At 36.4% G+C, this 13,017-nt stretch overlaps 1 protein-coding gene across 2 annotated transcripts in view; it reads right to left on the bottom strand.

Annotated features, from left to right (window-relative positions):
* Positions 1-557: 557 nt before the first annotated feature.
* COL21A1 (collagen type XXI alpha 1 chain) overlaps positions 558-13,017 on the bottom strand; it is a 175,273-nt gene continuing 162,813 nt past the window's right edge. For both annotated transcript variants that reach the window (XM_059701347.1, XM_059701346.1), the window contains 8 exons: positions 12,718-12,753; positions 8,919-8,963; positions 4,790-4,822; positions 4,147-4,293; positions 4,010-4,064; positions 3,317-3,517; positions 2,448-2,525; positions 558-1,818 (listed from right to left, as the gene is read on the bottom strand). In XM_059701347.1, coding sequence (XP_059557330.1) covers positions 1,631-1,818; positions 2,448-2,525; positions 3,317-3,517; positions 4,010-4,064; positions 4,147-4,293; positions 4,790-4,822; positions 8,919-8,963; positions 12,718-12,753 — 783 coding nt within the window. In that variant the 3' untranslated portion in view covers positions 558-1,630. The remainder of the gene's footprint in view (positions 1,819-2,447; positions 2,526-3,316; positions 3,518-4,009; positions 4,065-4,146; positions 4,294-4,789; positions 4,823-8,918; positions 8,964-12,717; positions 12,754-13,017) is intronic.

Genomic DNA, 13,017 nt, shown 5'->3' with positions numbered 1-13,017 from the left:
ATGAAAATCAGGCTGTTTATCACCAATGGAAGTTGAATTCAACTCTTGTTCCTACAAGCTTCTTCTACTGACTGGTCTCCTGAAACCCTGTGTTCATTTATCTGAGATGTCCTTAGCAGATTCCAAAGGGGTTCATAACTCAGAAAGGGTTAAGAGCTACTGCCCATAGGGTTAGAAGTTTTATCTTTGGGAGCCATACCTGCATCTGGCTGTCAATACCAGGGGGAGGAGGAGGAGAGTGGGGGTAAGTATTGGGTGGGGAGAGTTGAAGGAATTGAGCAAAAAATGAAAAACTCATGGACACAGACAACAGTTTGGTGATTGTGAGTAGTGGGGAAGGGATGGAGGAAGTAGGGGAGGGAATGGGAGTGGGGTAAATGTTGTTGGACAGAGACTTGACTTGGAGTGGTGAACACATAATATAGTGTACAGATGGTGTGTTGCAGAATTGTGTACCTGAAACCTGTATGACTTTGTTAACCAGTGTCACCCCAATAAATTCAATAAAAAGAAAATGAAAAGTAAATTATAATACAGTAAAAAAAAAGACACTGCAATTAGGACTGTAAAAACTTTATTGTACTTTGAATAACAAGCATGCAACAAAACTTAAAGCATAATAAAGATAAAATATCTCAAATTATGTTCCTTACAAAAGCATTAAGTACAATACCCAAAGACTACTCATAATATTTTAAAGTCTACTAAAAACATCAAGACATACTAGGAACTGTGGAGTTTCCTTTCAACCACAGCATTTATTCCCATTACCTTTGCTACAATGAACGTTAACATATATGAACGTACACATATAAGTGCAATGGAACATGAAGGCATACAACAAACATTCCAATTACCCAGCAAGTATGAAGAAGAAAGTCTTTTTACTATTTCTGAACTTCTGCACGCTTTGAATATATTGACCAGGTACAATGGCACTTACAAAAAAATATTTTAATGTTACAAAACTTTCACCATTCCCTGTGTAATGTTACATAACTTTCACCATTCCCTGTGTACTTTCTCAGCGTAGTCATTAATCAAATTTGATAATTTGCAAGTGAAATAAGAAACACATTAATCTTATTCACAACCAGCAGTCCATTGCCCCATCCAATCAGCACAGACACTGGAGTAAATGACCGGTATGGCAATAAAGTCGGTCCCAGCTGAATATCAGCCCTGATCTTATTTCCAATCACCAGAAACATGTTTTTTTCTAATGAAGAAGCATGCGTTATGAGATATGAAGCATGAAATTCACACAGACATGAAATGGAACTCAAATACCCTGCTGCATGGAGGCTGCGTGCGAAATATTTCACAGTGACTGACATGCACTGGCTAACAGGCAATGGTGGTTTTTATATTCAACTTTGATGAAAACAAATGGACTTACAAGAAACCCTTGAGATTTGGTTAAAGCTACTAATCTAAAGGCTCCAAATTACTGAGGATCCTTTAAGATCAGTATATGTGACCTTTTATATATATTTCCTTAAGGAAAAATAATAATAAAAACACTGAGGTACTTCAGTTTCTTTCCAAGGGATTACTGTGTTGTCTTCCTGAGATGCGTAAGACCACAGAAGAAAAGCACCATGCCTAGCGCTGAATGAGGCGTTAGGCCTTAATAGTTTGGTCCTTTTCTAAATGGATCTCTTCCGACTATGACACTAAAACACAGTGACGGATCGCAGATGCCAGGGGGACCTGGTTGCCCTTGGACGCCAGGTTTTCCATGATCTCCATCTTTGCCAGGGAGACCGGGGTCTCCTGGGGGACCTTCTTTGCTTATTCCAGGAGGGCCCTCTGGACCTAAGATGGGACATTAGCAGCATATGAACAGAGGATTTTGATTTTTCATGGTGATATAGCTCATCTTGTACAATATTTAAACTGAAAAAAATTCCTTGAAAATTGTACATATTTGCACTAATGTGAAAAGAAGGTAAAACTTTGTTAATTCTACATACCTCCCACTTTAAAAAGGACCATACAAAAGTAACCAGTAATTTTTGTAAAACTAAGCCAAGCTATATTAATATAACAATCATGCTACTAATAAAGACACTGCACTAACATTCTAATATTTCAACTTGTGGGCTGTCCAAACTTACTAAATTATTTGATCCACCCAAAGCCTTAGGAGGTAATAACATCATCTAAAACAATAATAATACATATTTATTGAAAACATAACTATGATTGTCACGTTCTGTTCTGCAAGCACTATATGCATTAACTCATTTAATCTTCCAATAATGTCATGATGCAGAATGACATGTCATCACCATTTTACAAATGAGGAAACTGAGGCATGGCAATATTAAATAACACAGAGGGTGACTTAAGTGTTTTGATTTCAAATTATTTGACATAGGTTTGTGAAGATTTTCTTAAAGCAAAGTATGCAGCAACACTTATGAACATATACCAGTTCTTACCTGGTGGACCAGGAGGCCCTTGGTCTCCAGGGTACCCAAACCCTTGGTTCCCCTTTGCCCCATTTCTTCCTGGGAGGCCTGCAGTGTCAAAGATTGGAATAAGCTAATTTTTCCTATAAAATCACTGCCTCCTAGATTGTTTCTTTCCAAGCTCTTGATGCACAAATGGAAAGAAAAAAATGCATATTTTAAAAATAGTTTGCTACCTGTTTATTATTACTAACCGGAAGCAGAATTTTTTGAAGCAAAAATTCCTGAAACTATCAGTGGTCCAGCAATATTTAATAAGCGTTAAATATTAAAAAGGAAAATGATTTGGGATCATTTCTGTTAATCATACTTGTTCTCTTATTATTGTAATGAAACATCTCTATTGTTCATATGATATTAAATTAGAAGAATTAGCAACCGACATTTCACATAAACATTCAAAAACAAAGAGAAGCTGTGGATTATTAGGAAGTTTGGTTACAAAACATAATTTTTCTTATAATAGAAAAATTAATTGAATAATCTTTGATAACAGAAATTACCACAGTCGAAATAAAAGAAGTGGCACCTTTGATTTTCTACTTAAAGACCTTATTAGATTCAAGTAAAATTTCTAAGTGCATTGTCAACATTTTCTAATTTGTTACTCTGCATGCTTCCTAACTCTGAACTATCTACCTATTCTTGAAAATGTTGCTTCAAGAAAATAGAATAAGCATTCTTCCACTCAGTTGACAAATTACTGAAAGACTAAGGGATTAACATAATTTTTTGGTCATCATGAAAGCAAAGATGAATTATTTTCTACTACATGAATTTAGGGTATGGATACAAAAAAAAAGTACCTTTCTTGTTCACTTGCTTATGCACATAAGTACCTTTTACTCCTCTGGCACCTGGGCGTCCAGGAGCACCCATTAGTCCAGGAACACCATCTCTTCCTGGCAAACCAGGAAATCCTCGGGGACCTTCTGGGCCTATAGGACCAGGTGGCCCAGGGACACCAGGGGAACCATGTTGGGACTGGCAACGATCACAATTTTGAATTCTTCCACTCTGAAGTAAGACTGGTAGCTGGGCTTAAAAACAAAGAACCCCACCCCCTTATGCTTAAATATGAGTGGTAATTAACAATATCTCTAATAATTTTTTAAAAAATTTACAGATATCTCTTGTCCAATAATTTCACTTCTAGAAATTTATGTGATTACTCATTGCTCTGTGCAATTTTATTGTATAATTTGCTTAAAATTGGGGGGGAAAGAGTGAAAGTGTCCTGAAGAAAAATTTGATAAATTATACACATCCATCTTTATAAATTGTCATAATTATGTCAGAAATTTTATTAATGGTGAAATAATAAAAAATTGCTTTATTAAAATATTACAAAAGGGTATATATAGTATTTTATCTTCATTATAAAAATACTCATCTAGAATAAAAACAGAAAAGGGTTTATAAATGTTCTTTATCCTTCTTTATCCTACTTATATCTTTTATAATTTCTACAAAGAATCGCTTTCACTTTTGTAATTTGAAAACAGTTATTAAAAACTCTGTTTGAGACTTACCTCGTAATACATCAGTGCAAATTTGTCGAATAAACTGTTCTGAAAATTCTCTCCCCTGCATCAAATTATTAGGGGTTATAACATGTATTTACCAAGTAAAAAGCAATGAAAACTATGAAAGAAAATAGGATACATACAGGCTTCCCATCCACTCCTGGAGGTCCCCGAGGACCTGTTTCTCCAGGTTGTCCCTGGGGACCCACAGGCCCCATCAGGCCATCCATCCCAGATTCTCCTTTTGGTCCAGTGGCACCTCTGACACCAGGTTCTCCCTTTTCACCTTTCTAAAAGCAAAATTATGGATATAAATATAAAACATATATATGTTATATAGGAAGACACTGTTAATGATCAGGAGGGAAATTTTATATCACATTCAACAGCCATTTATCCATCCATTCCCCCCATCTACTATTTCTTCAGTATATTATGTAGGCAATACATAGTGTCAGAGATACAACGAATGTGACACAGTCCTATTTTCAAGGAGTTTAAATTCTAGCGGGACAGACAAATATGAAAACACAAAATATTATTCATTGAAAAATATGCAGCAAAAATTTAGCACCCAGTCTAAAAGAAGAACCGATAATATTGACAAATACATAACATTTCATACCTAACTGAATGAATCTACAGATCCTGCAAGGCACTATTTAGGAACCACTGAAGAACATAAAAGACATTTTCTGTTTGCGATACCAATTACTAGATTTATATAGTAGTGAAAATCCAAGCAATAAGAACTGAAGAGGGAGCATAATAGGTGAAGAAACATACCTCTCCTTTTGCACCATGATGACCTTGAATTCCCTTTGAAAATTAACAGGGGAAAAAATGTAATAAATGTGTAAACTACTGTACCAGCAATGTGGCATGCACCATTTACCACACAAATCAAATTTAATTTGTAATTTGAAAAATATTGATACAATTAGTGTCAGATTTACACAGATAAGAGATCTCCCTTGCCTTTTTAAAGGAGACTAATGTCAAGGCAATATGCTAACTGAATATATAAAAATGTCCATTTACATAACTGTTTCATTGTTAGATATGAATATTTTATATGCTGCAGGCCAAATATAAGTTTAGAATGAGATTTTTATCTGAATTCTACTTAAATTTAAAATAACAATAAATTTTATGCTGAACTTAAAATATATTACTATTTTAATGAAAATTCAAATTCAAATAAGGAAATATAAGGTATATTTATTCTTTTACTTTGCAATTTAGAGTATTAAATTTTCCTGTAGATGCTGTTAAAGTTATACTTTATTGCATACTACTGATCAAAAGATAAAGTAAAGCAAAGATACCAGTAAAAGTGATTAATAGGGAAGAAAATGCCTATTTGTTCTATGCCTAAGCCACTCACTGCTAGTAAATCACTGGATATGAATACATGAAATGGATATATCAAATTATTTTCCACTCATCTTTTTCACATATTCATTCCAATGTTATAATATAGATAATAAGAACTTTCAGGGAAGTCATTAAAATTTCCCATTTTTGAAATTCACCATATACTCAAGGCTCTAAAATCACCAATATCAGTTCAAAACAAGGGTATGGTTTTCATAGACACATTATTTTCACAGATTTCACTATTCAACTTTAAAATTAAAAATTGATGTTCTTCAATTAAATATAAAATGTAGTGTAGAACATTCCGCACAATGAATTTTGAGTTTGAGGATTTATTTTTATTCATTTCTCAGTTACCTAAAAATGGATATTCAAATTAGACAAAAGGAAATAAAAATTAGGTAAAATCAGTGTATGGCACAGAGAAAGGTAGATTCTCAAATTAAAGTGTAACTTAAAAATATAAAAATCTTAGTGAGTAAACTCTCTCTGCAAGGCCATTCATTAAATAATGAGGATCCTGAAGAAATGCAGCAGTATTCCCTACTAGACATAGTGGGTTCAGTGTAAGAGGAAAGATAAAATAGTAAGTTCTCAGGACTAAAACTGAATTAGAGCTGAAACCGAAAACAGCTGTCATCTGAGAATCCACTAAGATGATTTTATGAGAGAAACATTCACTTGAATTTCATTCATAACAGGAAGGCCAAGCAATTACACATGCACAGCACTTAGTGGGAAGGCAGGTAACTCAGACTTTTAAAAAGAGTTTGGGCAGAGTATCCAGCTGCTGAAAAGCAACAAGTGTTCTTGCCTTGAGGGTCCTCCACATAAGCTCAGTTCCTGGGGGTGGGAAATGCAGCTTTCAATGAAGGGCAGAAGCTACCTAGGGAATCCAAATCCTACCTGAGGGAGCAGAGTTGCTATTTTCCTTGAGAAGTGAGAGAAAAACAAACCAGTGAGCTAGCTATGTGTGAGCTCAAACTCCAAAGGAAGTATCCTTCTGTTTAAAGAGTTATTGTGGGTAACAATTTCTGGTGAAAGGCCTGGGCTAGGGAGGTTGAATGAAGAAGACCCCTTCTCCTTTGGGAAGACTGTTTATAGAGAGTGAAAGGGAATTTTTGAACTGGAACCTGGATTCTTTGTCAACTGGAGTCAAAGAATGAATCCACGGACAGAAGATGGTATAGCAAAGGTGGGAATTTATTAAAGAACAAATACAGACTCCCACAGAGGGAGGGGGAAGAGTTCCACAGAACAGACTCCCACATGGGGAGGGGAAAGGGTCCCACTGAGTTCCTTTTCCCTATGGCTTATAAGGGCTGCAGATCTTGGTGCCTTGATATCCCCTCTGATTGGTCACTATTCCCTTAGCCTGGTTACTATAGTAACTCCTGAGCTCAAAGGTTGAACCTTACATGGGATATGTGAGGTTCTCCCCCCTCCTTCCTTATTGTTTTTCTATTCCCTTTGGGCTTTCTTCTCCTTCTGCATGAAGGGCTTCCTTCCCTTTACAGTGGGGCCTTGACTTACGAGTGTCCCAACTAATGAGTTTTTCAAGCCGTCTCTCGGCCGATTTTTTGCTTTGAGTTGCGAGCTAAAATTCGGGTTACGAGCCAGCTTCAGATACCCCACCGCTAGTTGGGGCAGTGAACGTCACAGTGAACGCCACAACATCAGCCCAGCATCACATGTCTCACTCGTTCACTTTAAGATTTGACATACGAGTAATTTGAGTTACGAGTTCCGTCACAGAACAAATTAAACTCCTAAGTCAAGACCCCACTGTATTTTGTAGATATAGACCTTTTGCTGTTTCCAGCTCCCTCATTCTATGGAAATGTACCTGTTGCCGCTTTTCAGCGTCCCTGTTCTATGGTAATATCCCTTCTGTTGCTCTGCAGCCCTGTGCTTCCTCCATGGTCTCTTTAATTTCCAAAATTTCTCAAATTTCCTAAAATCTGTCTTTTTCACCCCCCAAAATTCCTGTTTTAATAGGTGTGATTAACTTAGGGAAACTTAGAGGGTTGGTCTATGTGGCCAGGGAAGGGGAATGTTATCAAGTGAATTTGAATCAAGTGGAGGATCACAAAAATTAAGAGACATTTTTCATTAACATTGTGGTACCATGGGAAACTCAATCTATTTCTCCTCTTAGATACATTGATGCTTATTGTTAGCTTCTAAATTATCATCTCTTCTTAATATCTTGCACTCACCTTCCAGCCCATATTGCAGACAACCTTGGGGCCATATGCTTTTAAACACACTTCCCGAGAACTTTCAGATTTCTCCAAGTGAGGGACACAGAGACCCCTGTCCTTAGAGACAGCACTAAATAGTTTTATCCACGTGTCTCCGGAACTGGTGTAAGTAGTGAATCTTTCTCCTTCCCACACACAAAAGTGACCACCCTATGGGAGGGCCCCTATATACAGCTTGCCCTTTAAATGTGGACCAAGTTGGAACTGATCTTAAGTATAGGCCAGTGGTCGGCAAACTCATTAGTCAACAGAGCCAAATATCAATAGTACAACAATTGAAATTTCTTTTGAGAGCCAAATTTTTTAAACTTAAACTATATAGGTAGGTACACTGTTATTAACTTAATTAGGGTACTCCTAAGCTGGCCTTTGCTAAAAACATCCTCAATCTGATTGCGGTACATTCGCTGAGGTCGACCCCTTCCAACTCTCCCATCCACACTGTCTTGTATACTTGTTTCTTCTATCTCCTTTCCGAAAACCGACTTCTGCGCATGGGCCATGAAGTTTCAATCGCACTGTACGTGTGTGCCCGCACATGGTATTTTGTGGAAGAGCTACACTCAAGGGGCCAAAGAGGCTCACGTGGTTCGCAAACTGCGGTTTGCCGACCACTGGTATAGGTGATGCAGCAGGAAACATACTATGTAAGTATTAATCACTTTTGTGCTCTTTTTGGTTCAGTTTGGCTCCAACTGAACTTATGTGCCAGGTGGCAATCTCATTAAAACACTAATTAACGAGGAGAATTTAGTCAGGGAAGAAGCAAAACAATCTTATTATGCATCTGTTTCATAACACGGTCCCTCAAAATAAGATTTTAATAAGTCTCCGGTGTAGTAATTTATATTTCTGAACAAACTAGAGGAAAACAAGTACATTCCTCCATTACATAAGGCCTCAACCATTCATATTGCAAGAAGAAAATCAAGATTAAACAGTAGGCATGGAGATGCTATTGTTGTACGGCTGCCTTTGGCCAATAAATGCTCCTAAAATGGGTGGCATTGTCTACCTTCAGTCATGTAAATGGCCATAAAAAAAGCATTGAAAAGGTTTCAGAGCCACCAATAGAAGCAAGATAAGAAAGTAAACATAAAACAATTAAAGCAAACCAGTATACCACCACCACCTAGCATTTTCACCTTTGTATGATTAGAATTCATCTTACATTGACCCTTCCTCCCTATTTTTAATGAAAGTAACCCTCAGTCAGCACTGCCCAGTTATATTATTCCTTATTTCATTTTCCATGAAAGAAAAAAATATACCTGTTGCCCTGGAATCCCTGGTCTTCCATTTTCTCCCCTTTGGCCCTTTAAAATTTAACAAATGTTATTAATTAGTTTGCACACTTATGATGCAATCACATATAAAAACAAACCATGTATTACTTTATAGTCTAGAATAAATGTCACAAAAGCAGTAATGCAACTATGTAAATGATGTTAGATGTAGGGGAGTCTCTCAACAAAAAAAAGTGAGAGAAAAATTAACCTAATATATTTAAAATGGATAGAGACAAGGAATAAATTTTGGGAGAAAAGGTAAGTAATTGTAGGTGGCTGAGAATGTTTTTCCAAGTCCACACAAACAGCATGAAAGTAATTTTTAAAAATCCAATGGCTGTGGACATTTTATTAATTTCAATGATACAATTATGTTCAGTGTTGATTATACACATTTGAGGACAAGAAGGCCTCTTTAAAGGAATTTTTTAAAATAAAAAACATACTGTAACTATATTTTGAATGAATATAATTAAATCAGGACACAGAAGAAGGGAGAAAAATTGATAAAGACATAAACACATTTGTCCACTCAATAAATATTTTTGGATATCCACCATTTATAAGACATTGTACTAGACCCGGAAGCACTACTTCATTCCTCTGTGGAACAAGATAATTGACAGTTTCTAGGAAAATATATGCCTTGATAATATAATCAATTAAAAATCTAGTGACTAAAATTCTAAATCACTCTTACATAGTGATTTGTTCATTTTCTTACATAGGTGAATTCCCAATATTCATTGACAAGCACCCATTTGTGGGACCTTAGAGACATGAAAACAAAGATAGCATTGCTGCCTTCAAACTGCTTACTGAGTCGGGGTAAAGATAATCAATTAAGTCAAGGGTGAAAATTTTAAAAAACAGAATACCGAAAATACTGTCTGATAAGTATACAATGTACAATTAAACATCTGGCTGGATACTATTGAAACAGAGAAAGGGACATCTGACAGAGAGAGTAAGGAAGATGACTCAACTTTGACTGCAACCTTTTGGGATGACTAAGAGGTAGTCAATGAGAAAAGATAAGAGGGTGTTTGAGGGAGTGAACTACAGAACAAAGGCAAGTAATTTCTTTTGGCTAAAGCAGGGGCAGGAATGGATAACAGTGGGCAGAGTGGCAAGAGATAAGACTGAAAAGAAGATTCAGTCAAACCAGGAGGACTTTTATGAGACAGAGCTTATCTTGAACTGTGTGGGGCACCACTGATGGATTCCTAAGCAGATAGGTAATTCAGTTATTGCATACTGGTAAGGGGGGGGGGGGGGGTGAGTAGGAAGGAAGTAGACTGGACTCAAATAGACCAGTTAGAAAATATTACAGTAATCCAGGACCACTGATAAGAAATGATTAGGATGGGCGGGGCAGGGAGGGGTGGGGTGCAGTAGGGAACAGAGAACAGCCAAGTTCAAGAGACATTTAGATATAAAATTGGATGTGAAGAAAGAGACTGAGTTTTAAGATGACTTCTAAGACTTTATTTCTTGGGTAACTGTGTTGTGGTACCAGTTACTATGACATAGACTCTATGGGTAGGAGATAGTTTATGTGGAAAGATGACAAGTCCTGATTTAAACATGTTGAGGTACGTGAGACCTTGGTATTCCAAAGGCAGTACCAAGAAGAAAATTGGAATATATGGGTCTAGAGCTCACAGTTACTTAAAATTTACCTCACTCCTAATTTCAAAATTAACTTAGATGAACCACAATAATACAATAATATTTGAGTAACTTCAGTAAAAAACAAAAACAAAACACATAAACCCTGCTTTTTCTGAAAACAAAACAACTGTTAGACTGCTACCTTAGCAGATTTTGACTCTATTATTATCTATTTGAAATTTTCTTTTATGCCTCCAAAAATTCTAGAACTCTCAAAATTCTGTGAAATTTTGCAAAGAATTTTTATTTTCACATTAAGCTTATTCTACATAAAACTAAGCCATGATAATTGAGTTTTATAATCTTAAAAACATTGTAAAAGTACTGTCTGGACATTAAATATATAATTAGTGGTTGGAAAGGTCTTCCGTTTCTAAAACTTAACAGGTTGAAAGACCAACAGATATAATTTATTCCAGATAAGCATACCATTGATCCTGCTAGTGGCATCCTATTTATGGGTCAGTGTTCAGTTAGTGAAAAAAAACCTTCGAGTCGCTACTTAAATTGAGGTGAAACTGTCCTTGTCTTCCATAGCAGTAGCATGGTTCTCCTCTTTGTTTTTGTTGCTAAGACACCCAAAAGGAAGACACCTTCTTAACCACCCTCGATTCCTTGGACCAACATAATTTTCTGTTTAATTTTCCTTCTGTTGATTAGTATGTTTCCTTCTATTGATTAGTATTACATTAGATATTAATAATTTCTTATCAAATTTCCTTGTGCCATAAGCCATTTCAAATCATTTTAAAATATATTCACTATAAACAAGTAAATATATATTAAAGTGTGTAATAAAATATACACTGAGTGGCCAGATTGTTATGACCACCTGACGTTTGTAAGCAAATTAGCTATAATTTTGCGCTGAAGTTGCTAGAGGGCCAGACCATTATAAACATCTGAATAACACAACATACCTAAGTATCGTTGCTGATCAAGTTCATCCTACCATGTTGATGGCGTATCCCAATGGAGATGGCTTCTTCCAACAAGACAATGCGCCATGCCATGGTGCTTGTAATGTGCAGGAGTGGTTTCAAGAACATGAGGGAGACTTTGGCTTGCTTAGGTGGCCCCCACAATCACCAGATCTCAATCCAATTGAGCATTTGTGGGACAAAGTTAAAAGAGCCATCAGGCAGCTGGTTCCACAACCATCAAATCTCACAGAACTGGACAGTGCTATTCATCAGGCATGGTGTCAGATTCCTCGCATCACCTTTCAACATCTCGTGGAGTCAATGCCAAGAAGAATCGCCGCAGTATGGAAGTCAAAAGGCCCAACGAAGTACTTATGGGGTGGTCATAATAATAATCTGGCCACTCAGTGTATATCTTTATTTTGTTGAATCACTTGGTTTTAAGTTTTTTACAACAATAAAGTGGTAAAAAATCTTTTTTTATTTTATTTTATTGTTGACACTATTACAGATGCCCTCCATTTTTCCCCCCTTTCCCCACCTCCACCCAGCACCCCCCACCCCCTGCCCAATCCTTCACCACATTATTGCCTGTGACCATGGGCTATGTATATATGTTCTTTGATTAATCTTCCAGATCCCCCAGCCCTCACCCATCTTGGATCTGTCAGTCTGTTCCATGTATCCATGCCTCTGGTCCCATTTTTTTCATCAGTTTATTTTGTTCATTAGATTCCACATATGAGTGAGATCATGTGATACTTATCTTTCTCTGACTGGCTTATTTGGCTTAGCATAATAATCTCCAGGTTTATCTATACTGTCTCAAAGGGCAGGAATTCCTTCTTTTTTTATAACCGTGTAGTATTCCATTGTGTAAATGTACCACAAATTTTATGTACACTCATCTGCTGATGGGTACTTGGGCTGTTTCCAAATCTTAGCCATTGTAAATAGCGCTGCTATGAACATAGAGGGGCATACATTCTTTCTGATTGGTGTTTAGGGATCCTAACGTTAGATTTGACATGGTCTGAACAGTTTCGTAATGAAAGGAGAAAGCTGGAATTTAACAATTAGATATTGATGGTAAAAGACAAAGGAACTGGAAAAGCAACCAAGGCATTAAAAGAATAAAGACCTTATTTTATAGCCAAACAGGAAAAAAAAAAAGCCAACTATACCTGAATGCCTTTTTCACCTTGATTTCCTTTGTCCCCCTGCAAAAAGGCAGTTTTAGATGTATCATAGTAGCATATTATGTCTCAAAGAAAAATATGTGATCTCATACAAATTCCACAAATGCCTTATATACAGAAGCTGACCCCAACACAACATTTGGGAAGAGAATAAAACCACATTCTGTCAAAATGATCTAAATGAATATTTTCTTGTGCTTTTACAGTCAAAAGAAAATTTACTACTATTTCTATTTTACCAGAAGAGGAAAACTTTTCTATATTGATCATAATCTGAAGTTAAAC

Source organism: Myotis daubentonii, chromosome 6 (assembly GCF_963259705.1).
Source record: "Myotis daubentonii chromosome 6, mMyoDau2.1, whole genome shotgun sequence".
In the NCBI taxonomy this organism is placed as follows: Eukaryota; Metazoa; Chordata; class Mammalia; order Chiroptera; family Vespertilionidae; genus Myotis; species Myotis daubentonii.
Note: the sequence above shows the minus strand (reverse complement) of the source record. Positions and strands in the feature narration are given on the sequence as shown.